Source organism: Sparus aurata, chromosome 16 (assembly GCF_900880675.1).
Source record: "Sparus aurata chromosome 16, fSpaAur1.1, whole genome shotgun sequence".
Classification (NCBI taxonomy): Eukaryota; Metazoa; Chordata; class Actinopteri; order Spariformes; family Sparidae; genus Sparus; species Sparus aurata.
In genome coordinates, this window is record NC_044202.1 from 5,635,792 (window position 1) to 5,661,724 (window position 25,933).

General features: G+C 43.8%; 3 protein-coding genes across 6 annotated transcripts in view; 1 reads left to right on the plus strand and 2 right to left on the minus strand.

Moving 5' to 3' along the window:
• Window positions 1-671: 671 nt before the first annotated feature.
• Window positions 672-14,630, minus strand: tulp4b (TUB like protein 4b). 2 transcript variants are annotated; one of them, XM_030391427.1, is made up of 17 exons: window positions 14,374-14,630; window positions 13,368-13,653; window positions 10,736-11,005; window positions 10,067-10,195; window positions 9,817-9,978; window positions 9,427-9,607; window positions 9,234-9,341; window positions 8,969-9,135; window positions 8,607-8,831; window positions 8,218-8,452; window positions 7,678-7,773; window positions 7,180-7,303; window positions 6,900-7,044; window positions 6,545-6,638; window positions 6,315-6,458; window positions 2,816-6,231; window positions 672-2,549 (listed from the first exon to the last, which is right to left on the minus strand). In XM_030391427.1, exons 2-17 carry the CDS (start codon window positions 13,383-13,385, stop codon window positions 2,433-2,435), a joined length of 5,631 nt encoding a protein of 1,876 aa, XP_030247287.1. In that variant the 5' UTR covers window positions 13,386-13,653; window positions 14,374-14,630; the 3' UTR covers window positions 672-2,432. The 2 variants fall into 2 exon arrangements, with proteins under 2 accessions (XP_030247287.1, XP_030247289.1); XM_030391429.1 differs by lacking the exon at window positions 7,678-7,773 and having other exon boundaries at window positions 14,374-14,627.
• A 288-nt stretch (window positions 14,631-14,918) lies between these two features.
• myct1b (myc target 1b) lies at window positions 14,919-18,514 on the minus strand. Its single transcript, XM_030391430.1, has 2 exons — window positions 18,407-18,514; window positions 14,919-15,981 (listed from the first exon to the last, which is right to left on the minus strand). The coding sequence occupies exons 1-2, from the start codon at window positions 18,459-18,461 to the stop codon at window positions 15,479-15,481; spliced, it is 558 nt and encodes a 185-aa protein (XP_030247290.1). The 5' UTR covers window positions 18,462-18,514; the 3' UTR covers window positions 14,919-15,478.
• A 2,278-nt stretch (window positions 18,515-20,792) lies between these two features.
• syne1b (spectrin repeat containing, nuclear envelope 1b) overlaps window positions 20,793-25,933 on the plus strand; it is an 80,796-nt gene continuing 75,655 nt past the window's right edge. For all 3 annotated transcript variants that reach the window (XM_030391914.1, XM_030391924.1, XM_030391923.1), the window contains exons 1-2: window positions 20,793-20,906; window positions 22,309-22,599. In XM_030391914.1, coding sequence (XP_030247774.1) covers window positions 22,533-22,599 — 67 coding nt within the window. In that variant the 5' untranslated portion in view covers window positions 20,793-20,906; window positions 22,309-22,532. The remainder of the gene's footprint in view (window positions 20,907-22,308; window positions 22,600-25,933) is intronic.

The following is a 25,933-nucleotide window of genomic DNA, read 5'->3' on the forward strand; positions in this document are numbered from 1 at the left end:
TAAAGCAAAGGTGAAGAACACCGACATTAGCAACAACTCAGCAAACTTTTCTGAGCATAAATTGATTTTTATAGGGGTAATTTTGTTGTGTTTTATTGTGTTTTGTGAAGTTATGTCGCGATTCATGACATGTAGTGTTTAGTGACATATTGTTCTGTTTTCTGACACATTTGTGTTTAGTGACATGTCGCGTTTCCTGAAACCATGTCATTTCATAATTATTATATTTTTACATATCAAATATAAAAAGACACAAACTGTAACAAAGTTATTTTCAAAATCTTACCGACACAAACAAATTGTAAGTGCTCATAAAATGATAATGCAGTTGTTCAACTCCACACCTTTAATTACAAAGAAAATGTGGTTTTATTTTGGGCCTTTACCTCCAATGACACTGATGATCCTTAAATTCCTCTTTTCCTTTCATATTTGCAGTCAATAGAAAATGTGGAAACCAAAGCTCACACCACTCTCTCCTTAGGCTATTGCCGGTCCCGCCCATGTGACATTGTACAATGACACACATACATGACATGAAAAATAAACAAGATACAAGATAAACATAACTCCAACACAAACAGACTAAAGAGGAAACTGGTGTGGGCCCCACGGATCACTAGCTTTTGCGTCAGAGCCGAACTGGAAATGAAACAAAACAACAAACGCAGTTGGAACAATGTATTTTTTATTAGATTTTGGCCAGCCTATAGGTCCGTGTAAACCTATGGTCGTATCATATTTGTTTCCTTCACAAAATAAGAGAAAAAAAAAATTATAATCAGGCAACCAACTATTCATTAGGCAGTATTGCTGATAACTGACGTCTCTGAAGCTGCATTAACTGAAAAGCTGTTAAATGAAAAACTCTCTGCACTAAATGTCCTGTATCCTCTCTCAAAATACTTTCCTCATATACTTTGAAATAACCTTCTGTTATGTCCGGACATTTCCACATTTGTTTTCTTTATACATTAGCACCAAATCTACATGAATCTCACTCTTACTAACAGTTAAATCTGAATATGTTGTATTTTATACCTTTGCGACTTTTATTGTTCTCATTCTTTTTTCTTTTTTTTTTCTACAAGTGTAACATCAAAAAACTCTTGGTACCATGTTAAAGCAAAGGTGATGTACAAAACGTACTGAAATTAGCAACAAATAAGCACATTTTTCTAAGCATATAATGATGTTCGGTCATTTTTTACTAATACACAAGCAGCTTTGTATTTTCTTTTTTGCAAGTACAACATCAGTTCTACGTAGGAGCATTATTGCACACAAGCTCTATCTATCTAAAGCAGCACTGATTTCCAACAAGGCAAACTACCGATGTAGTAGCATCATAAATACCCACTGAAACAAACACAGAGCCAACCAAGTTTGAGATTCACTGAGAGGAAAATTTGTCTGTGGGGATCGGACCATTCTCAACCATCTTCCCCCTCTTACTTTGAGCCAAACGCATTTGACTTTAATAGGGGAATTTTTTAACAAAATGGAAAAGAATATGTAAATTTACATGTGAAAAAAAATCAACAATACATCGTGAGATCACAGCGGCTCTGACCGAACAAATGATTTGCAGTATTGTGGCCAAAATAATTCATGTTTACGTTCGTTGCACCACTTCATAGAAGTATCATGAATAGAAAATATACAAACTATGTTAAACTGTACTCAACTCCTCACGTTGCAGTTACAGAATCAATATATTCTTCTATTGCATGTTCAGCAATTTGCACATAACGTAGAGGACATGTTACAAAAGTAAACAGACCAAAAATCAAATCATGGCCGTGAACAAATGAGGTTTGAATGATGAATAAAGATACAAATAAAGCTATTGAAAAAAAAACCTACTCAGAACTTAATTACAACAGTGTTTGTGTCGGTATGGTATGGCTTCGTCAAAATGCATTTTTGCAATTTTGAATGCCACCGCACGCCACAAAGCAGGCAACCCTGACATTACAAACGTTTATGAAATATTTATTCATTTTAAACACATTAAATTAGCCGTCATTTGACTCCACACGTGTTACTAAACTTCCAAACTGTTTTTAAAATCCATTCAAACATGTACTTAATTAACCTTTTGTTTATCCAGGGAAGGTTGACTTTTTTTTTTTTTTCTTTTACTTCACTAAATAACATTTAAATAATAAATAAAATTAGCTTGAGTACATTCAACATGTGAACTAGAAATGATGGAGTTTACTCGTCGAGACTCCGTGACCACCGACCTCGACTGCGTTCACAGGCTGACAGCTAAAGATCTGCACGTCCAAGACCTACTTAATCTCATCTTTCGACAAAAGAACCACCACAACACTGACATTTCCTCAGCTTTAGCCCCACGCTTTGGGGGGGGTAAGACCAGTGTGGCTCCTTTTGAGTTAGTCTACAACAACGCAAAGTAAGCTTTTTCACTTCAGCCTTTGAGTCACGTTGGCCAAGGCGACAGCAAATGCCTGCACTGCTGAGAAAGGATACTGGAAATCCAGGATATAGGCATTCCCATCAATTCGCCCGAACTGCATCACCTATAAAAAAGACAGATATGACGTAGAAATTTCAGAAAGCACGTATTAACCAACATATTAGCAACTTTTTGTGGGCTGTGTAAATTGTGTAAACTGACTGGCTGACTGGATTTTTGGGTCTGATGTCATTGCCAATATTAGGGGGTGAAACAAAAGTCAGATATCTGTGATATATCAGTCGAGCCCTAATAAAAAAACGCTGCATGTGTATTATTGTGAGTTAACTAAATCAGCTCTACATTCTTTAGGATTTCTTCTCACGTTACCTGTCTACCATCCAGCTCAATTTGAAAGTTCTTTGCTGACTCCTGCGTGACTCGTCCTCCAAAGTCCAGCTGGTAGACCTGGGTGGCTTCGTTCCACAGTGGCTGTTTATTGGCCATGACATAGACAAACCCTTGGCTTCCCAAACTACGGTCCTCTCTTTCGTTCGCCTTGCGGCACTTGATCTCCTCCAGTTCACTCGCCATGCGCATGCTGCGCTTGTTCTTCCAGCTCTTTTTACTGCTCTGGTTCTGGTTCATGAGCTCATCACCGCTGATGAACAGCTCCGGCTCGCTCTCTGAGCTGTCCTGGAACTCGTTTGTGGTCCGGCCCATCTTCTTGGTTTTATTGAGCTGCTCTCTCTGGCCCTTGGGCTTCTTCTTCTCTCTGCTGCCGAGCCTTGGGCTGGAAATGAGAGTGTTGAAGTCAGACAGCGCGCGCCCTTCCTTTCTGGACTTGCTCTCAGAGACGTTGGGCATGTTGGCCTCCTCGGCCCTGCTGTCCAGTCTTTTGCGGCTCTTCTTGTTGAAGCGCTCCGACTCCTGTGGCACAGGGCTTTCATTCAGGGAAGATGGCTCTGGAAAGTTGTTGGCAGACTCTGCGAGATCCTCTGTGGCACTTTTGGATGGCGGTAGCTCAGTGGGCGGAGGAGGGGGAGGGAGAGGGGGTGGAGGAGGCGGCCCAGTAGGAGGAGGTGGAGACAGAATTGGCTTCTCTAAAATCTGATGCGTTTTGGTTGGGAGGGGAGGTGCTGGAGGGTCTTGCATGGGAGGTGGGCAGGGGTAAGGGTTCCAGGGGTGAAGGTTGACGGGGTGCAGCTGGAGACCGGCACATGAGCTGGCTCCTGGGTACATTGGAGGCAGAGGGCAGCACGCCAAGTTAGCTAGATTGGGAGGATATCCCGGTGGCAAGACCAAGTTGGGGTCCTGCTGAGCATAAGGGACGGAAGTTACCACGTCATTTGGGGAGCACTGAGGTGGGGGGTTCTGTAAGGTCTGAAGCGAAGGACCACTGTGACCCACACCCGGAGGAAAAGGCGAGAGGGATATCTGGTAACCTGACGGGAAAGTAAGAGTGCTTGTGCTTGGACTGCTTGGAGGTTTAGTCGTGAGGACAAATGGTAGCCGGGTCACATCCAAGTGCTGAGCCTGACTGATGAGGATAGGAGGCGGTTTATGAGGTCCCGGTGGAGGAGCTAACATCGTTTGCTCTGGGGTGAGCCAGAACTCCTCTGTGGTGGAGGTGTCCCACTGATAAGGCGGAGGGCGTTTTACTGTCAAGCTGACATCGCCGAGAGTCAGCTGACGTACAGATTTTTCAAGGTGACACTGCTGATTTAAAGTCTCATCCTCGGTGAAGGCGGAGTTAACGTACACTGTCCTGTCCCTGCTGTTATCAACAGCACCCAGCAGACTGTACGAGGACTGAGAGGCCAGTGGTGACGCACCTTTAGAGTGCACGATGATGGTGCTGTGATGAGCTCCTTTCCCCGGTGGGAAGTCCTGCCTCACCACCGTCCCGCCCGCAATCCCACTACTTGTAGTGCCGCCGCCACTGACACTGACGCTGGTGCTGCTGTTGTTACTGCTGCACTGAGTGCATGTGTACAATGCAGTGGGCACCCTCTGCTGGTAGCTCAGCGCTAGTGCACTGTTTATTTTAGCCTTGGAGGGAAGGGTTCTTGAGCTCTCCATCATCTGTGGCACTTTAAGTCCCACGTCTCTGCGGTCACGACGTAGAGTGGCATGAATCAGGCTGCTATCAATTCTCTGCGGAGGAGGGAGTGTAGCACTCACTTGATTGGCCGGATCTGGGTAAGGAGGAGGGTCACCACTAGGTATTGAGTAGCGAGGGACAGAGAGGCGGCTCAGTGTTGCAGAGCTGTAGGGAAGCTGAATCTTTTTATTCTCCGATGACGTGACTTTGAGTGTGGCCGAGCCGTGGACAGCATATGCATTCTGGTTGCGAACGAGACGCCTGCGTGGCCTACAAACCTCTTCCACGTTGCCACTGCTGTCAAAGGTTGTGATCCTTTCGTATCCCAGAGGTGTTGGGTACTGCAAAGTGACAGGGTGAAGCAAAAATTCATCCTTCTTGAGGCAGGGGTCAGGCGCCAGGACACTTGGGCTGTCACAGTTTGTGACAAGAGTTTGAGGCGTGGTGACGGCTGTAGCAGCCGCTGCAGACGCTACGGTGCCCGGGTATGGAGGAGGGGGATTAGCCTTCCTCATCTGCATCTCCATAGAGCCATCCATGTCAGTGAAGGGGGGTAAAGTCCGTGGCAGACTTGGTTTCAGAGTCAGAGTGTGTCCGTGCTCCCCTCTGTTGATTGTAGGCTCAGTGGTGGGAGGAGGCATCTGAGGCAGAAGATGAATCTGTTGTAAAGTAATGGAAGGATAGCCGGTCGGAGGAGGGGGCAGCGACATCTGCATCTTCAGCTGCTGCTGCATTTGTTGGTGCTGCCTCTGCATCTGCTGATGCTGCTGCTGGATCTGCTGGTGCTGCTGCTGGAGCTGCTGCTGCTGCTGCCTCATCTCCTGGATCTGTTGCCGGATCTGCTGCTGCTGCTGCTGCATCTGCTGCTGCTGCTGCTGCATCTGCTCGTGCTGCAGCTGCATCTGCTGCTGCTGCTGCTGGAGCTGATGCTGCTGCTGAAGTTGTTGGGGTGTCACCGGCTGATTCTGGTGCATCTGTTGGTGTTGCTGGACCTGTTGTTGATGCTGTTGCTGCTGTTGATGTAGCGCCTGCTGGTGGTGCAGTTGCTGAATCTGTTGCTGCTGTAATTGCTGTTGCTGCTGCTGCAATTGCTGCTGTTGCTGCTGCAATTGCTGATGCTGCAGCTGCTGCGATGTGGACTGCAGATGGTGCTGCTGCTGCTGCTGCTGCTGTTGTTGATGATGATGCATTTTCTGCTGCTGCTGCTGCTGTTGCTGCTGCTGCTGCTGTTGGTGCTGCTGCTGCTGCTGCTGCTGCTGCGTTTGCATTTGTTGAGACTGTTTGGACTGCTGCTGGCGGGGCTGCGTTGCATGAGATCGCTGCGGGTGAGGCTGTGGCGGGAGATGGTGAGGTGGTGGTGGAGGAGGAAGAGTACCAGGAAGAAGAGGACCCATTTCCAGCCCATTGAAGATCACCTGACCAGGGTTCGAGTACCTAGTTGGCACTGGGTACGGTGATGCGACTGCATCCTGCCCATGATCGGTCACAGGGACAGAAGCGGCTGCCGCTGCAGCTGCAGCTGCTGCCGTGGCTGTAGGGTTCGTCAGGACGTCGAGCTGAATATTCTGATTGGCCAGAAGTGACTGAACCAAGCCGATGCTCTGAGTTGGAGACATGGCCTGAGCCGGGCTGTGGATGGGAGCGATGGGAATGTTGACAGTACATGGAGGGTTGTCACCTGCCACTCCAGACGGCCCCATCACTTAAAAAAAATAAAAAGATAATTTAGTCAGTGCTTTGAAACTAAATTAACTGAAATACTGTCAAAATATTGTTCTTTAATACCTGGTAAATCATCCTCATCCTCACTGAACACATTGGGGTTAAACACAGGCAGGCTCATGAAGTCATGAGAAATCTTCCGCACTTCTGGAAGGTAGATTGTCATCTGTCTGGGTTGCAGATGAAGCAAACTCGTCTTATAGATGACTGAAACACAGAAGAAAGTCACGGTGACTGTTTCATCTGTCAAATTCGGCAGAATGGTCCTCACGACGCGTATGTGCGACATTTACCTGCACCAAGATTGGCGGGGAGAAAGGAGGCGAGTCCAACAATTTTGAATTTGGTCCCCCAAATGTTGGACGTGACTTGAGCAAGGTAGTTGTGCTGTGAGGCAGGAGATATGGAAATGAAGACGAGAGTTATCAAGGAAATGAATCAGCCGCCTACAGGTGTGATGTATCAGGTAGTGAGAAATAGAAAAATGTTATTAAGATGCTATAATTTGCTTGTTGCTTGACAGAGGAACATGCACTTTACAGGAACAGTTATTCATTAGAACATCTACATTAAAATCAGTTGAATCTATTTGGACATATGTGACAAAGAACCAATTCAGGTACGACAGTATCGCTAGCAGGTTTTTACCTCTGTGATGCCATCCATTGAAAACTCTCGACGAGTCAGACTCGGAGACCGAGCTGGAGGCTTCTTCGTCGGCAACCGCGGCGATCGTTGGCCTTCCTGATTGGCGCGTGAAAGTTTGGGGGATTTTCTCAATTCCATGTTCATCCTTTGACACAAAGATTCAAACATTCAATCATCTTTTTTTTCTCCTTTTGGATACATGGCAATTTTTCCGTTGATGTAGTTCAGGCCTGTTTGAAGTTCATTTATATAACTCCTGACATGCAGAGTTTGGGGTGACCTGTTTCCTCGGGATAACTTCGGTGACTTCTTCCCAACCCACTCATCGCTCAGCTCAATGTCACTGGAGTCAGAGCAGTTGCAGCTGTCAGTGTACGAGATCATGGGATTCACACACACCTCCTCTGGAAACAAATATTCACAAAACAGAAGAGGTGAGTTTGAGCCCGGTCCTCATTATGGCATCAAAGCAGCCCTGCGTAAAGACCATTATTAAAAAGCAAGGTAGTGTTCGGTCGGACCACAGGCTAAAGGCAAACCTAGTGCAGTCAGGACACCGTGCAGGCTATTTCTGTGTCAAGCCTCAGACTGTTACATCAGACAACAGTAGTCATCACCAGAGTCTGTATTCGTTTTTAGTTACTCAAGGTGAATGTGATTATCTGGTTGTTTTAAAAATGGAGCACAAGGGAGCCAGGTGCAGATTTTTATTTGAGACAACAAGAAAAAGAGTGCTTGGTTTTTTTGCTTCTGTATATTCAGCGGGATTTCACTTCACCTCTTTTTGTGTAATAGTCGCTTTTTGGCCAATATTTAGACGAGAAGATCGATACTACTCTCATGTCTGTCCCAGCTAGCAGCCGATAAGCAACACCTAGCAATAAGAGTGGAAGAACAGATGAGCAGCTAGCCTACTGCAGTCTGAAATCAAATACACAGCAAAGCAAAATGACGAGAACAAAGAAGGTACGACATGTTAATTAGTCAGTTTTATGGGTGTTTTTTTTTTTTTATTCAGACCACATCCGCACGGCGGCCATTTTCCTCTGACATCGCACATGTTGGGTTAACGGCTTCCTGCTGCTTTCCAGGATACCAGTTGTGTAAACATAGAGAATCTCACACATTGTTATAATTTCACAACAATTTGTCAGATTCCCAACATTTATACAACATGCAACCGTTTGAGCTTCCTCCCCCTGAGTTGGATGTCAAAGGAAAATGGCTGCCACAGGAGCCTATGTGGTTGATGAAACTACTTTCTACCAAAGAAATAGTTCCTATGAAACGTAAAAGACACTGTACGGTGTAGTCCCACCTGCTTTGCTGTCTGTTTTTGGATCCATTATGACAAACTCGGGCCGCAGTTTACTGATGCGCCTTCCTTTAAGAATCGGCACCAGTCCTCCTAAATATTCTAGGTAGAGAGTGTAGCAGGGTCCGCCCGCTTCGGGGCTGTCCTCCGCACGCTTCATGGTGCAGTGGAGCCTCTCATTCCCAGCTGTGGGATAGCTGACAAAGTCACGGATGTTGTTGGGGTCAGGGATTGGGGGCTGGAACAAAGAGAGGAAAGAGCTGTAGAATTGCTGGATGCTCAAACGAAAACACGCCTCTGTCAGCGGTTTTGCATCACAACAGTGAAAGAAAAGTTGGTGAGCAGCCGCCTGTGGCTGCTGCCGCACGGAGATTGACGGAAGATCAACGCACCTTGATGGTGGGTATGAAAGCGGTGGTGACGTAGGAGCAGAGCAGCGAGGGCATGTTCAGTTTGCCCACGTCTTTCTCCTCTCGCAGGGCGCTGGCGATGCCCTGCTGGCAGAGGAGCTGGAGGCTGGCGACCCTGTGCTCCACGCGCACCACGTACAGCGCCGGCCCGCACGCAAGGAACAGACGAGAGTCTCGGTGACCCCAACAGATGGTGGTGATGGGTCTCTGGAAAACAATCAATCACGATCAAGCGTAGCCTTCACTCACTCATATAACGTCAGCCCATCTCTCTCTCACATAACGAAATCGCTATTGTTGCACAGTCTGATTATACTGCATCCCTCAGGCTGTGCAGCACCAACCTGTGCCGGTGTTTCCAAAGTGTAGATGTGTTCTCCTTGGACATTATAGAACTTAACGAGGGCGTTCCTCATTATGGACGCGCAGGCGGACTCTGCAGGGAGCCCGTGTCTCTCCATGCCGGCCACAGCCAGGAGGTCTCCCTGGGAGCACCACTGGGCCTCAACATCTGTGCAAAGAAGGGAGTACAAGAAATGTGCGTGTTATGGGTCACATGAGCAACACAATTCAAAGGCATACTTGAAAAAAAACATGGGTTTTTTCTACCCTTCAGCCCTGAGCGAATTACGGCAGGAGAGAGGTCGTCGTAGTTGTTCATCAGACTGATGTCTCCTGATAGGAAGGTGACCGTCAGCAGGGGCTTGACTCTGCGCACTTGGAGGAACAACACAAAAGTAAGTACACTAGAAGACAGAAGGTAGCAGGCAGTTTTTTATGAGCAGGGGGACCGCGTTTGTACCTAAAGGCAGAATATTGTCGTCCGAGTCAGTGTCGCTCTCCGTGCTGTCCTCCACCAGGAAATCGGGGCAGTTCCAGGACATGCTCACGATCCCATCAGACTCGTGTAACAGAACGTGGGCAAGCATTCGCCCGTGACAGTCCATCACTATCACCTGACCATCTGCTGTACCAAACAAGACCTGAGGGAGCAGCGCACATTACACTTTAATGATGAAAATGCTCTGGAGCATTAAACACTTGGCATACAGTGCTGCAAAGAAGCCCATTACTTAAGTCGTTTCAGCTTCTACCGAGGGAGGGATTTAAAGCGAGAGGAAATCCCTCACCCCAGATGTAATTTCCCTTTACATTTTACAACATAAAGAATGTTCATCCACACAATGCGTACCTGCTGATCATCGGGCGTCCAGATGCCACAGGTGATTTGACTCTCCAGGTTGATCTCGGAGGACCAGTGTCTTTGCCCGCTGACCGAGCCAACCAGCACAAAGCCGTCCCGGTACGCGATGAGGGCTTGAGTTCCATCGTGTGACCAAGTGAAGTCACTCACCTGCAGGAAAGAAATGTTTCCCCATCAAGATCGTTTGTATATTTACAAAGACTCTTTTCAAGACACAGGGAAAAAAAAAAGTGTCTACCTGGGCTCCTCTGTCGTTCACCAGCTCCACGGACCATCTTCCTTCATACTGGATCCACACAAATATACCTCCTTCCATATCGCAGGTGGCGAGCTTCTGAAAGGGTTCATTCCAACGCACCAAGACAACCTGCAAAAATGTGCAAAAACACTTTTACTGGTTTTTTTTGGTTTTTTTTGCAAACACAGGTGCCTCTCTGCACAGAGGGACATTCATGATTAATACACAGCAGGAGCACAATGCTAAAAAAAAGCTCTTTTTTTTTTTTTTGTCTGAATGTGATTTCAAAGTCCGCTGCAGTTGGAAGGAGAGTCACACGCAGAGAAAATAGAGAGATGACGTTGTTTTATCTGAAACTGCAGTTTGGATTTGATGAGCTAAACAATATGCAAGTGGTACACTCTGATTTTATCCCTCTTCTTTTCACACATCGTCCTAATAAACAGCGTTCACTGCACATATTAAACGACATTTCAATATCAGATTGATTAACCTTTATCTATACTCCGTAGATATTTAAGGAGACCCTCCTTTACAATTAGTTCTGTCAGAGAGGGTTCAGAGAAGGAAGGAGATTACTTTAAAAGGGGAAATGAGATGTATTTTTTTTCAATTAAAAAAATACAGAAAATAGAAAAGAGAGCGACATCGCTAGAGTCAAGACCACACCTCGCTGTTGTGTCCTCGCAGGTTAAAATTGATTCTCTGAGGTGTAGTCCTGTCCCTCCTGCAGTGACTCGATGTGAACGTCACCCCAACAACTCCTCTCCCGTTCCCTGTGGCGAGCCAGCCCTCCTCATAGTACCGTCTCCGGCACACCGGCTTGTCCTTTTCGCTCTTGGGGACCCGGCCTTTCCACGAAAGGCAGAGGATGTTGGAGTCGCTGCAGAGGATGGGACCATGTTCCACGGCAGCCAACATCCCTACTGAGTGACCAGGCTGGAAGGTAAAAGCGAGAGGGAGAGTTCAAGCTACAATATACAACTTTTTTGACCTTTTCATAAAACCAGATTCAATGCATGTTCGTGTCTGTCTGTGAGCCTAAGACATTTTGGGAACTGTGGAAGACTACAGCGAAACAAAACATCCTGTGGTGAGATTTGTTTTTTCACCAAGGCTTAAAAAAAATGTAATTTCACATCTACAGTTCGGTTCTACAGTAAAACTGTGATGTGATCTAAACACCCACTAAATAGACCTTGTGGTGAGAAAATCCTGTCAATAATAACACAGACAGCTTTGCCTGGTTACCAAGACGGGGCTCGTCAAGCTGAATGAGCGGTGTGATCAAGTGAAGAGCACGAGATTGGATTCATAATTAAAAGTACCCAGCAGTTAGTCATAACGTAAAGGCGACACCTCCAGCACACACAGATGCAGATGGACATTCCCTCACTGAGCTAGTTTACAGACATCATTAGAAACCGAAACAAGGGGCTCGTGTGCTCTTTCATGTAAATGAGCTTCCTGAACAGAGCTCAGCGGTGAATCACTAGATGTGCCCTTATAGCAGCAGAATCACCATGGCTGCCGCTCATAGTGTTCTGGCTGTTGTTCTATTATTCACTGTCTATGGCGCCGCTCCAGATGACATCATCACTTCTCAGTCTGTCTTTTATTTGTACTGATTCCCAAAACAAACAAAAAAAACTGAAAGTATTGCTGAAACATCACGTGCGTGCGCTCTATTTCAGGACCTGTAGGCACCGACTTCGTGCACTTTGGTAAGTTATATCTCAGACTGAGTGCATCCATTTCCAACCTTGTCTGAATCTGCTGAGACTTAACTGGGCGGACTCTGCCTGGAAACAAAATGTCCTGCAGGGCTCACATGTATATTTTGAAGTAGAAAAAAAAAAAAAAAAAAAAAAGCTGCATTTATCAGCAAAAATGTCTACTGTAAGCAGTCTGTGACTTTCTAGGGATGGCCCACCCTCTCTCCACACCGCCGACCAACACACACCCACACACACACACACCCATGTACGCCTCCCAGAGGACACCACTGCAGGGCGCCTTACATATTCAGTTGCAGATGTGGCGTATTTTCAGCAGAACAGATGCTACTGAATGTTCATAGGAGTATTAAAGGAACATACTAGGAGTACTACAAGCAGCAGGGCGTCTCTATGACCCTCACACCCCTCCATGACTAAGCGTTCGTACTTTTGATGTTGATAGGAAGATTATGGGAGCACTACAGGCAGTAGAGTGTCTCGATCATCCTCTTGTTCTTCCGCGACTATACGTTGCTACTTTTGACTTTGATCATGAAGACGGCACGACTGTATATGCAATATAGTATGACACAAATAGCTTGGAGAGTGTTATAGATTTGAGATAAAAGACGGAGAAGGGAAGGTACCGAGAGTAAAAGGCCCAATTACGAATCCACGGGCAGCGTTGTGGGTTTATCAATACACAGCACAGTTTTTACTTGCACAAACCTCAGTCAGATAAAGGATCAATGAGTCAGACTTACATATTCACCTCAACAACTCTTCTGCCTCTGCACACTCTCTGCCACGGGAAGGACGAGGGGGATGCATTTGAGTTATTTTTGCTAACATCGGGACTCAAATCCCCTCTTATCCCCTCCTCAAATCTCCGACTGCCTGTCAGGGTTTACCGTGTCTCACATCAAACCTTTAAAACTTTTAACAAGAGCTCGAAGGACACTCAATTTTGGGGGCCGATGCTGATAGCAATATCGATATATCGGCTGATATACACAGATTTTTTGTAATGATCCCTCAAAGACTTTTTGCGGTTTTACAGGAAACTTCACCGTGAACGTACTTATTATAAATTACCCCAAGCATCTTTTTTCTGCATCATCATCTGTAATAAGAAAGTTTTCAAATCGGCATACGACATATAAACCAAAAACGATATATCTGTGATAGGACAATATGTGCGGATTATATATCGGCCAAGCGATATATCTGTCACGCTCTACTTCTGTCAAACAGCTTTGCATTTTCATTCCCCCTTAAGTGGCTTTACGTCGAGGAAATCATCTCATCAGCTGCCTGACAGCACTGCCTGGTCTCCATCCAATCTTCTTCTTCCATCTCCTCTTCGCAGCAGCATTATGTTTATGGGTAAAACAGTAAAAAACCGAAGACTCGGTGTCCTCGGCTGCACAGTGCAAATACACATGTTCTCCATGTCCTGTGCATCATGTTCTGACATGCTCTGTGTCTTTAAAAAGCTCCAGATCTCATCATCAATTTCAAATCTGCGAAATCTGGGTACATTGTTCATGCAGAATTGCTGATATGAAAACAGTCCAGCATACCTCATAGTTCCTGGGCATGTTGAGTTAAAATCCCTCCATTGAAGGTGTCCATATTTCCATTCAGGTGAAGCACTGAAGGGGTGATGGCTGCTCTGCTCTCGGCGCTTACAACAAAACCTAAGGGGAGGTGAAATGCATCATACAGCCAGATGTTGTCCAGGCTCTACATCCACTTAATAAATCAAGCGGCTCTGCACTTCAGAGTTTCGCCTCGAAACGCTGTGAGGCTTCGGTGGCCCACTCCCATGTCTTTTTTCTTGATGTGGCTCTGGAGAGTTGTGTAATCCTGTTCCAATGAAAAAAAAAAAAGAAAGAAAGAAGGAGAAAAAAAAATTAAATCAACAAGTAAGGTAATCTGAGAGACAGGCAGAGAGAGCGAGAGAGGGAGAGAGAGAGAGAGAAAAAAAAGGTGGCTCTTGCTTAAAATAGCCGTGTTGTCATTCAGTGCATCAACCTTGAAATTCAGTTTTTCTCAGTCTCTATGCAACAGCATCACTGCATTGGAGATCAGTGCACTTCACTGTCTCCATGGGTACTGATACTGTCCGTGCTTCCTATTTTACGTCAAACAGCAGAGCGTCCAGGGAAAGGATGTGATGTGAACTCCTCTGTGCAATCTCTACGTGGACAAAAAGAAAAAAAAAAATGACTGTGGATGGGGTTTTTTTTTCTCCTGACGCGTATAACAGGGATACAATTGTCGCATTCTAATCAAACAGAGGGGTTAAAAATCACAATAATCAGCCTCCGAGGGTGAAAACTGAAGAATGCAGATGAACAGCATCCATTAAAACTCCGAGCCCTCCTCTCATCTCCTCTGTGAAGGTCTCTCACTACATCACATCAATTAGATTTCTCATTCAGAGGCGTCTTTGCAGCCCGTCGGACCGCATGCAGCAGTCTGGATGAGGCGATGCTCACCAGACCAGTGAGCCGCCGTCATAAAATACATATGTTGTTCTCATTAAAGAGGATGTACGGACAAACATAATGCAGATGCACGTACCTGACTCCGCTATAGCAACGATGATCCAGAGGCAGGCGGCGCACAGTGCGGTCGTGTTGCCGAGCACTCCTCAGCTGGCGCACTTTGGGGTTGTGGCTTTAAAAACGGGTTGCCATGAGGCAGGTAGCACGGAGAACGGACCCCGAACTTCAAATCCAGTGAATACGAAAGCACCAATACACCTAATGAGCCAGTTAAGGGTCAGTGAAGATAAATATGTACAGTTTTGCCTTAAAATGATAGATTCTCATATGGAGTCTGGTCCACCAGGTGCCACAATCAAAAAGAGATTCATTTCTGCACCTGAAAAGGGGGTTTCTTCTATAATGGCAACCTGACACGGCGCACCCCGTCTTTGTAATGTAAGTTGAAGTGACATTTTTGACACAAGACCTTGATGTGATGAATGTCCTGTAATTATTATTATTAATTAGGTAACTGTCTCACTATAACCTTCCTCCATTTCACATGACACCAGATTCACTCATTTCAGGCCAATAAACTCAGTTTTGTTCTTTTGCACAAAAAAGACTAGAAGCACTGGATAAAATCTTCATTAAATCTTTATTGCTGGTTAGATAATATAACTCTACGACACACAGTGTTTCCCTCATCCTCGTGTGATCGTTCAAATCCACCCTCGAGCTCTCTTCACTGCCAGTGTCTCTACATCGTGGGTCATGAGATGCTCTGCACCTGCAATGATCAGTTGATTAATCATCAGGCAGTCATTCTCTTGCTTGGTACTTCTCGTCCAGTAGAATGATTCGCTGCTTGTCAGTATTTTATATCATTTAAAATGGAATATTTTTGAGTTTTGCGCAAAAACAATCTGAAGGAGTCCCCTTAATTTGTAACACTGTTGTTTTAATGGAAAAACTAACATGCAAATGAATCGATTACTTGCACCGCTGATGCATATCTTGCAATATAACACTGAGCTCAGACTTGATGGCTGTGGAAACATCTTTTTGCTGCAAAGGACACAATGCTTTAGACTGAAAAGCGTAAGAGAAGGTCTGAGAGTCTGTCCCTTATAGAGATTAGAAAAATCCAGTGTAATCCTACAATGTTCTCCCTTCTCAGTTCTTGTTGTATTCAAGATTCAAGTGCAAGTCTCCTCAAAGGCGTGGATGACACTGTCATACGCAGGAGGGGGAGTCTGTGAGGGGAGGAAACCTTTAAGTCCATTACCGCCCAACCAGAATGAGTGCCTCTTGTTTGGCACCAGGGATGCTGAATCCAGTGAGGTTGAAGCTGCCGTGTCCTCAGGCATGTCGACCTGAGTGTCCTCTCCCATGTCCAGGCCGGCCCTGCTCCTCTTTGGCACTGGGCGGAAGGTGGAGGTCTCTAAGCCTGGCTTGCTCCCCAGAGGGCCCACTGGCTCCAGAGAGGGCTGTCTGTACACGCTCAGGAAAGTGCTTCTGTAGAGCCCCATCTGGCTGCTCGCAGGGCCGTTTGTTTGTGAAGTGCCAGATCTCTTTTTGGAGCGCTGGGTGATCCTGGCGGTGGCCCTGCGCCTGGACGCCCAGGTCAACAGCACGTAGACCAGAGCACCCAGCAGCAGGCCAACGAGCACAGATAAACAGAAGGCGAGAATCATATCGCCTGGAAAAAAGGAGGAAATCAATGCAGAGTGTCAGAAAAGGGGAAGTACTCAGGGATTCAAAATAATGGCTGGAAATGTTTGGTGGAACGTGAGGCAGGATGCGTCGCGTTGTTCTAAAAAAGCGGATGATTATTTCCCCAGATGGATGTTTCCCGCTGCCTTTCGGGTTAGAAATGAAAAATCTTATTAGCATAGACGAAGGAGCAGCCGCACCAGCCTAAGAAAGTACATCCCATATGTGCCAGATTTGTTCCGGAAAGTTCTGCTCTGCGTATTGATTTTTTTTATTGCTGCTATACTGGGCTCAACGTTATATAAAATCTTACATCACACCTGCATGTGGGTTCACCGTCTATGTATCATGGCACTGAAGAACAGACTGACCGTAGCATTGGTGTGAGGCATCAAAAAATAACTTTATCGTTCTATTTGTCACGTTGCTCCTGAAACGAGGCCGTACAGGATGCGTGTCGACTACAAAAGTTTACTGAATTCGAACTAAAACTTGGGTAAGGTAGGCTACATGCCAAAAAGGCAATACAAAAAAAAAATGTTGTTAATAAAAATGTTTCATTAACCTCAGTATTTTAAGATTTTTTTTTAAATGTTTAAATAATCATGTGTCAACACTGTTTTCTGAAGTGGCCATCAGGCGTCAGAGCGACCACAGAGTGACAACACGAGCATCCACTTGTGGTGATTGTCTCATCCCACTACGCAAGACTTCTTTAGGCCAGTCTGCTCTCTCTGTAAAGGGGGCCAAACTCTGGAACTCTCTGCCCACTGAGTTAAAACTAGAGACCAATAGTAAAGCTTTTAACAAAGGAATCAAACAGTGGCTAAAATCTAATCAACAGTGCACACATGAATAGTTCTTATCTGGTTTACTGCTTGCTCATATTGCCTCTGCTCTGTTGCCTTTTATGTCCCTTATTTGAAACTTGCTTGTATTTCTTTGATTTCTTTTTTCTCTTGTTTTGTTGCTGTTTTTTTTTTTTTTTTTTCTCCTATCTTTGCCTGTTTTTTTCTTTTTCCATTCTTATTATTTTAATTGCCCTATTTTCTAACTGCTCTATCTTTTCAAAAGCTGCCTATGGACAAGTGTTGTGAATTAGCACTCGTGCTAAAACACTTAAACAATGCATATGGTTTGTCCAATGTAATTGCTATGTCCATTTCAAATAAACATTTAAAAAAAAAGAAAAAGTTTAATACGCAAGATTAAGATAAGGTATTAAAGTAAATTGAAGATTTTAAAAGGATAATATAGAGGTGCAGTATGTAAGAAATGGCCACCTTTTAACTTATTCATTCACATTCTGAGAATAATGTCGGTTTTTCACATTTCAACTAATATTCTGACATGTTTACTAAATATAAGATAAATTGAGTAAAACTGAAAACACAGAGGGGAAAATGTGACAGTGCAGCTGAAAGTGAAAAGACAGATATAAATAGCCTCAAAGTTAACTTAATAAAAGGTAGTGGCAAACAGGAAGGCTTTAAAGAACCGACGATTTGATGCGTGCTTACACGTTTTTTTGACGCTGCAGACAATAATAGTCTTCCAGAGTGTTCTGGGTGGTGTATTTTTACATTTTAATTTAATACATTTTGGCCCTTAACTTATTGAGGGGCTATTCAGAGCTTATTTGTCAATTTTCCCACTGCAGAGACGTCAGTGTGTGTTTCAGCTGCACTTGGAGATGAACAGATTTCTACACTATAAATAATTTTGGGCTGTTGAACTCAAAGGGGCTCCGTGGAAGTCGGTCGTTGGTTTGTGTGAGCAGACTCCATTTCTACACTAACTACTCTGTCAGTGGAGTGGAGAGAGGCACTGAGACGAGGCACTCGAGAACGTGCATAACGTCACAACCAACACGAGTCCTTCGCAAAGACATCCACAGCCCAGCGGCATTTAATACCCTCAAACAAACTTTGTTCACGGGCTTGTGCAGGCAACCAAACGAGATGGGAAGGTTTCATTTGTGACACCGTGTTACAATCTGCTCACATATGATGATTAATACATAAAAATTGTTACATGGAGCCCCTTTTTGTAAGAACTGAGAGTTTTGTTCCCTGATTTGTTTTCCTAAAACATAAAAGCCCACATAAGAAATGAACTAAAAGCAAAGCATTTCAGGTTTGTCATTCTGTCTTATGTTTTAAAATCACACATCTAGTCATTTGATTTATTCACACGTTGGCTCAACATGAAAGAAACGTATAACTTTAACTTAAAAGACTCAAGTCACCGTTTTAGGCTAATTATTTCTAAGTGTAAGCCAGTTACAGAGATTAAACAGACAGTCGTGTGATGATGTCATTTGTTGTATCAGTTCAGCACCCGAATTTCACAATAAAACATGCCACTCTTACATCTTAGTTTTCACAGGAAACAACTAGGGATACACTCACCATGATTAAATGACTTAAGTATCTCCAACATGGGATGTGTTTCATTATGTGCCATTATTCCACCGACTGATTCCACACAGACTCCGAGCAGCCAGACGAACACTGAGCTGACAGGCTTTTTTTTTTTTTCTCCCAGCAGTGTTTGGTGTGGCGGAAACTTTGCTGTCATGCTTCCTTCCCTCTCTGGCTTTAAAATTAGCAATTGCATTGCTTATCTGTGTGGGACATAACACTGGGAAACAGGGTTGTTTCCTTTTGCATCATTTCCTCAGGATCAATACTTTCCAACAATGGCTTTATTGGCTTCGGAAAAGGCATGTAGTTTGTGTTTTTCTCGCAGCTTTGCCACGCTGAGTTCGTGATACACGGTTAAGTAATGTCATTTAATCAGAACCATCAAAAACTCAACCAAACGTCTGACGTAAAAGGTGTTGCCAATGTTTCCGAGTGTCTTGACAAGGTTCTGGAGAATCTAAAGTGAAAATGAAAATCCAATGATCCACTAGAGAGTCTGCAGTCTATCATGCTCACAGTCTCTATGGGGATTTCCTTCAATTGTTGCACTGTTCCCAACTCACTTCTGCCCTCAGAGTCTTCAGGCTGACCTTCCCACAAACCAGCCTCCTGCAGCTCAGCAGCCGATACATACACATGTACAATTATTCCCTCTGAAATATTTATACATCTTAATTAGCAGAAAGACTTTTCCAGGATTGGACTTCCCAAAAAAAAAAACACAGAACAGGCCAAAGATACAGTTTCATGAGAGGAAAAAAGTCCCATGAAGTTGAATTAGGGCAGTCGTTGCTGGACAATGTCCAGCAGATGGCGCCAAAGCACTTTGAATGAAGAGTCTCTTGGGGAGCTGCAGCTTTGAGCACTGTCACTGTGATCTGCATAGTAAAACAGCCTGGAGGTTCCCCAGAAACATCATACAAGAACTGTATTAATCCAGCTGCAGGCTTATAAGGGTTTCATCAAAATGTAGTTATCTAAGTTTTCTAATTGACCATTTAAGTGTGGGGCAGCAGGTTTAACACTGAGAGTTACTCACAAAGAGGTTTTAAAGTGGAGGATTAAGTGCTGGACCAGTGGACTGCTTCTTAAAACCTGGTGCCTACATTACCCACAATGCAACTAAACCAGTACTTCACAATCATTTTCCTTAACAGCTTAAGTATGTGGGTAAAAAAACTAAAATGAGTCCATACAACAACCTAACCCAAGTCTCTGTAAGGTCCAAGATCCAAAATTGATTCGAAAAGATGTTACTGACACCCTTTAAAAGAAACCTTCACTGTCAGGTGCTGATTAGCTCAGTTGGTAGAGCAGGTGTCCCATGTACAGAGGCTTTGTCCTCACGGTAGCGGCCCTGCGTTTAAGTCCTAGCCTGGGGCCCTTTGCTGCGTGTCTCACCCCCTCTCTCTCATCCCATTTCCCGTCATCTCTGAAGCTGTCCGATCAATAAAAGCCATACAAAGGCCACCCAAATAAATCTTCACTGTCGCTGCAGCTGAACTTAAAGCATTACCATGCACTCTGTCTGAATCAGGAGTAGGTGTTGCATCAAGGGTGTAAATAATGCTTTTTCAAATCATTATGGGATCCTGGGGCTTTTCATCACACCTGAAGTCCCCATCTACTTCACTTGTTTAGTAAAATGCTGCATTACTGTTTTGCCGCGAACTTCGCAAGGGTTTCCATCGGCACGGGGGTGAGTAGATAATGACTGAATTTTCATTTCGGGGTGATCTGTTCCTTCATGACTGCAAAATTGGTGGAGTCGCCCTTTCACAAAGGGTCCAGATGGTGGGCAGCCCTTCCTGATTAATTAACGACCAAAGCTAAAAAGACAAAGACTGTTACGCCGGAATAGGTTTCCACACAAACTGACAACCCAAAACCTCCTCTTATTTATGGCTTACACTTGACCAATAAAGTATTTGGAATATTAGCATTCACTGTGAAGGGCCACAAATGAACTTTGGTAATGAGATGAAGGGGTGGGGGGGGATACCCAGAATTCCCCTCTCTTCAGCCAAAGAATGAACCCCATTGTCCCAAAAAGTGAGGAGGACAGGAACTAGACCACACATTTCCCCTTCCTCCTCTAGTTTGTGAGGTTTGCTGCCAGAAGCCCCTATTTATCATCATCACCATTATCATCTTCATTATCTTCTTCTTCTTCTTCTTCTTCTTCTTCTTGTTCCTTTTTCCTATTTCTTCTTCTTTTTTATCTTTATCCTTTTTCTCGTGCTTCTTCTTCTTCTTCTTTTCACCTTATGCTTCTTCTTTTCACCTTATGCTTCTTCTTCTTCTTCTTCTTCTTCTTCTTCTTCTTATCTTTATGCTTCTTCTTCTTCATCATCCTTCTTCTTCTTCTTCTTCTTCTGCTCCTCCACCACCACCGTGCTTCACTCTCACCGTTACCATTGGCAACAGGGGAACACACACAGACACTTCCTGTGTCAACTTCTCAGTCCCCGCTGTCCCGAAAGTGGTAAGACAAAATGTCGCTGTAGATGTCATTGATAGCCTATTGTTTGTCTGTTGGTTGTCAGGCTCATGTTTACTGGAGCGCTAACTGTTTCTGACGCTATTAAGCTAGTTTGTGCAGAGTTTGTGGTGTTTCAGTAACTTCCTCTCGCGTTCAGCTGGCGCTAGTGATAACGGCACACCGCCACCACACCATTCATCTATAAGTTTGATAAGTTCGTTAAGTGTTGAATAACGTGTGTTGATGGTTATGTAATATGTGCACTACATGCGTGAATGAGATGAAACCGTTTGAGGGGGAAATGCTGTGCAAAGCTAGCTAACTAACCTTTACACTTGTTTGGGCTAATTCAGACATTTTCACACTTCCTTTTTGACTGTCATTCAAGTGCAAATATGGTTGTAAGGCAGTGTGCACTCAGAGGAAATGCAGTTTGACTCGCATTTTCATGTAGCTATTTACTGAACATTTCACACTTTATCAGTTTTTGCCAGCAAATGATGACTTTGTGATTATGGTCTCCTATCTTCTGTCATCTTTGTGTAGCTGCATGTCTCTATATTTGTGTCTTCCTGTTCATTTCTTTCTTGGCGCTCATTGACAGATGATGACAGCTAGGGTATTGCAGTTATTTTGACAGGCATTGCAATGGTGGTATGAGTCATGATTAGCTGGAATGATTCTTCTGATTATGCAATATTTGTTGTACCAAACAAATATGTTTTCTTATCTCTGGAGAGTAAGATTTCTCAGGCCAGGGCATCTCTGCAGCACTGCATTACTTCATTATGAGGCTGTTTTGTCACACACGAGTGGATATTGCGCTTGGACATTGTGCAATTTTGATAATGTTGCCATTGATTGTGCAGCCCTAATGACAATCAAATCAGTCAAGTCCCTGTCAGTATACTTGATCAAGCCAGTGAAGCTGATATAAAGTACTTGCCATGTAAGCAATCAATTGATTTATATGGGACATTTGATCATTTGTCGTCTTAAATTCTGTAATTTGCCAGCACTGGTAGTTTTATAGATTTGGATGATGACATTTTGTCAACCTATGGTTATTAAACTTTATTTTTACATAGTAACCTTACTGAAAGCAGACTTACTTTAGCATGATTGCCCAGTCCACAGGGATATGCAAATCATTTTGAGAGTGAGATGTAAAATGAAGATAAAAATTTAAAAACATTACAGTCAAATGCAGATGATTGGCAATCTTTCAACGATTGTCATAAACTGTGAGAAAGTTGTGCGTGCGAAGTCCTTGAATTTGTGAAGGCTGTTCCATCTGCAAGGTACATAGCCACTAAAAGTTGAACAGTTAAACAGTTAAGTAAGTTCTTGACAGGTAGGTGTGGCCTCATTTGAAATCCTCTTGACATACGCTTCTCTTCTGCAGGCAATGAATGGAAGAAGTGCTTCCATTGGACAGTAAACCTGCTTGTCCCTGCAAGAAACCTGAGATTCAATTGGACCTGGTCCTGCAGTGAAACTAGAAAGAGAGAGAGGAGCAGAGAGAGAGAGGGAGGAGCAGAGGGGATGTCCCACTCAGGACAGTTGTGAAGGTTCTTCTGCTCCCAACATCAGTGACACACCTTGTCATTACAGCTGCGGCGAGACAACATGGCCTCTCCAAGGCACTTTGGCCGCACGTCTGTGGACATCGCTAATGTGATGCAAAAACTGCAGGGTAAGTGTCACTCTTTAGCCCAGCTGGCTTACGGGCAAAACATTCTCTCCTCCTGCGCTGCTGCACCGTAACATTGTGCTGATTCAATGCCTGGGCTGCATGCCCATCTGAAGTTTGCCAGCTTTTGCAAGGCAGGAGGCTCACATGCTTACACACACACACGCCCACATGCCCACACGCACACTTACTCACACAGCCGCATTAAGGCACACAATTGGGAAATGTATCATTTAAATTAGGTATTGGCCTCAGTGTGATTACGATCATGGGTGCCTCATTTTATCATCTCTCTGCAGCGTTTGGCAGTTTAAAACTTAATGCACAAAATTAGCAACATAAAGGATGGTTTGTTTTCATAACTGGCTTGTCTTTTACAACATAGTCGAATCAAACATTGTGGTAATTTGATTTAAACATTCACATGGTCTCTTCTGTTTTTTCCAAGAAAGCCCATAATCTCATTCAGAATAATGAATCAAATTCTTATGATATCTTGTGACCAAACCCAAAAAAGATGCACTATATTGTTTGGTGGCCTGGATGGTGTAATTAAGAAGGCATTTAGAGAAAAAGGAATTATTTTTATTGAGTGATATACTGTGTAACTCCTGATCTCAAGACATGGATCAGGGCTCCGGTTTGACTTCATATTTGTAAATCTGATTTTCCTTTCGAAAATAGTAAGCCAAATTTTGTTGTTTTTCTTTAGCCAGTAACTTTATTATTTAATAACTTTGCGCACATATAATTTTTTTCCAAGAAAACAACTCATCTTTGCCCTTTTGTTTAATCACTTCTGAGAAAGAGACGTTTTCACCCGAGTCGTTGGATAAAAGGTAGCTCCCTCATTTCATTACATTTCTAAGGTGGGCCAGGGATCACAAGAAACGTTTAATCTGGTCTTGACACGGGATACTGAGTCAAAACAACCGCGGCTTCATGAATGCACAGACAATGCACTGAACAAGACTAAAACCTGACACCCTGTCTGCCCTTGGTGAAGAGCAGATCGATAGCGGGAGTCTCTTTTTGTTGGTGTCCCCCCCCCTTTGTTGCAAGGGCATTGGGCCACTACCATCACTCACAAGTCTGCTCGATTCTGGCAGCCACTTTGGCTCCATTCACATGTATTTCTGGAGGTACAGTATACCAGGAAATTTAACACGTTACGGCTTGTAACCATAGCGACTGTTATGAAAAATGTTCTGTGGTTGTGCCAACGCTGCCCGGTTCCTGCTCTAGAGAGACCAAGTTTCGTGTGAGCTGCAAAGCTATTTCCATTCACTTCCTATTAATGCATATTATCACCGCAATGAGATTGAAATGTGTCATGGCAAAAGCACCTGCCATGAGCGTGTTATCTTGTTGTTTTAAACACCCCCATACCGGCTCAGACATGCTCCAATACAAAGTAAATGAATGCATGTTTAGGTCTCTCTATGTAGATATTTTGTGTTGTTTTTGACATATAATGTAAGCCATAAACACATACTGAACTTAATAATTCAATAGGGATGGGCGATATGGCATTAAACTCATATCACAATATTCTTATGCTATATCGTGATACACAATGTATATCATGATTTTTTGCTGTAAGTAAAACTTGATGAAAGCTTCATTGCACATATTTATTATCAGTTAACAACAAACTCATTGACATTTAACTCTGCTTTTTGCAGCTAGCGAACGTAAACCGAGAATGACGCCTTATTATAAGCGTAGATGGATGCCTATTGCAAGGACCTTCCTATAAAGCATTAACCAGTCTCAACATTGTGACAATATTGTAGCGACCGTGATTGTTATTTTGATAAATAATCTCTGGTAAGTTGGATATAATGACTAAGTGGGTAAAGGCAAGTATTAAAACGAGTCATGAGTCAGGAAAAGACATCGCTTGCGCCTTATCATGATTAACAATCTCTCAAATTTAGTATGATATACAGTTTCATGTTATGAAAACGATGAGTCACATAAACCCAGAAAAGACTGTTATCTTTATTACTGTCTTGAGGACATTTCCCTGAACGGTGCACAAATGGCATGGTCGGCAATGCAAAGCGCCAGCCTGTTGCGTGTTTCATGTCAGGAAGTGGATTTTGGTGTCAGCTCACATCTGGAAGACATAATAGTACCAGTGGTTATAGGTGCTCTGTAGATGGCTGGCAGCAACGTGGTTTGGGTTTTTTTTTTCCGCTGGTGATCAAACGCCGCTTCCTGTCGTTAAAGGCGTCCTGCAGAGACTCACTTTGACTTGAGCAATGGTCCGTCTGGGTGGATGAAATCGTGACACCAGAAAATATGTAGTCTTGTGAATGCACACTGATTATCTTGCTGGTATTTAGTATCAAAGCTCAACTTGTGGCTGCCGTCATACTCTACTAGTGTTTGCTCTGTTTGATTTCAGTGCCATACAATCGTAGTATACCAACATCTCATGGCCTTAAAATCCCTCAGGGTACCGTAAGCCTTCAAGTTCGTGGGGGAGTGTGCATGACAAGGGTGCCGCTCTGTTTATGCCTAGGCTCGTCTTGTGGGTTTCATGTGGGTTTCGCTCTGGTGGAGACTGTGTGTCAAACAGGATATGATGAAATACAGTTGGTGAAGAGTTTTTTGGTGACGTCTAATAGTGTGACGAGTCCTCCTTCTAGGTGCATACTGACAGATATAATCCTGTTAAAATATCTCTTTTTTTAAATGCACAATTACTATTTCAAGTTTGTCTCAGATTTTTGGTTATTAAATGTAAAAGGTTACATGTTTTTTTTTTCTCTTTGCTTCCTGTTATAAATAGTCAAGTGTCATAATATTTAGGTGGAACTCATTAGAGAGAACGTCTCATTTTCATGTCACATTACAATTTGCTCACATATGGGCAATAAAAAGTGATAAATACATGAATATTGATACAAATTGTATCAATTACAATTGATCCAAAACTGAGACACAGGCAATCCTTATATTCAAGAGTGATGAGGCATTTTTTTCAATAATCATAAAAGTTCAATTAAGGAATTTAGTTGTTAATTTTCAGTCAATAAATCAATTGATTAGGGGTTAATGTTGTACAAAGTAAAATTTCCTGTCTTATCTTTTATTATAAAGCTAGTGTAGATGCTATATAGTTACTGTGAAAGTATCAAAACATGTAAAGCGACACTATATGCACAGAACCATCAATGTTCAGAAAATGCTCCCACAAACAGGACTTCCATTCGGTTGTGATGTCACTAACATACAATCATCGTTCCTCGCCAGAGTGGCCTTGGTTGCAAAAACACTGGCAGAGCTGATAAGTTGGACGATGCCTGCTCAGGCCTGTGAGAGCTTA

Bases quoted from the DNA above. Each gene is read 5' to 3' on its own strand.
- myct1b (XM_030391430.1), bottom strand. From the start codon at position 18,461: ATGGCACATAATGAAACACATCCCATGTTGGAGATACTTAAGTCATTT. The intron at 15,982-18,406 runs GTGAGTGTATCC...CCTTTTTTCCAG, and splicing joins ACTTAAGTCATTTAATCATG to GCGATATGATTCTCGCCTTC.
- tulp4b (XM_030391427.1), bottom strand. The intron at 10,196-10,735 runs GTGTGGTCTTGA...ACATTTTTGCAG, and splicing joins TGCGAGGACACAACAGCGAG to GTTGTCTTGGTGCGTTGGAA. The intron at 6,232-6,314 runs GTATTAAAGAAC...ATTTTTTTTAAG, and splicing joins GGATGAGGATGATTTACCAG to TGATGGGGCCGTCTGGAGTG.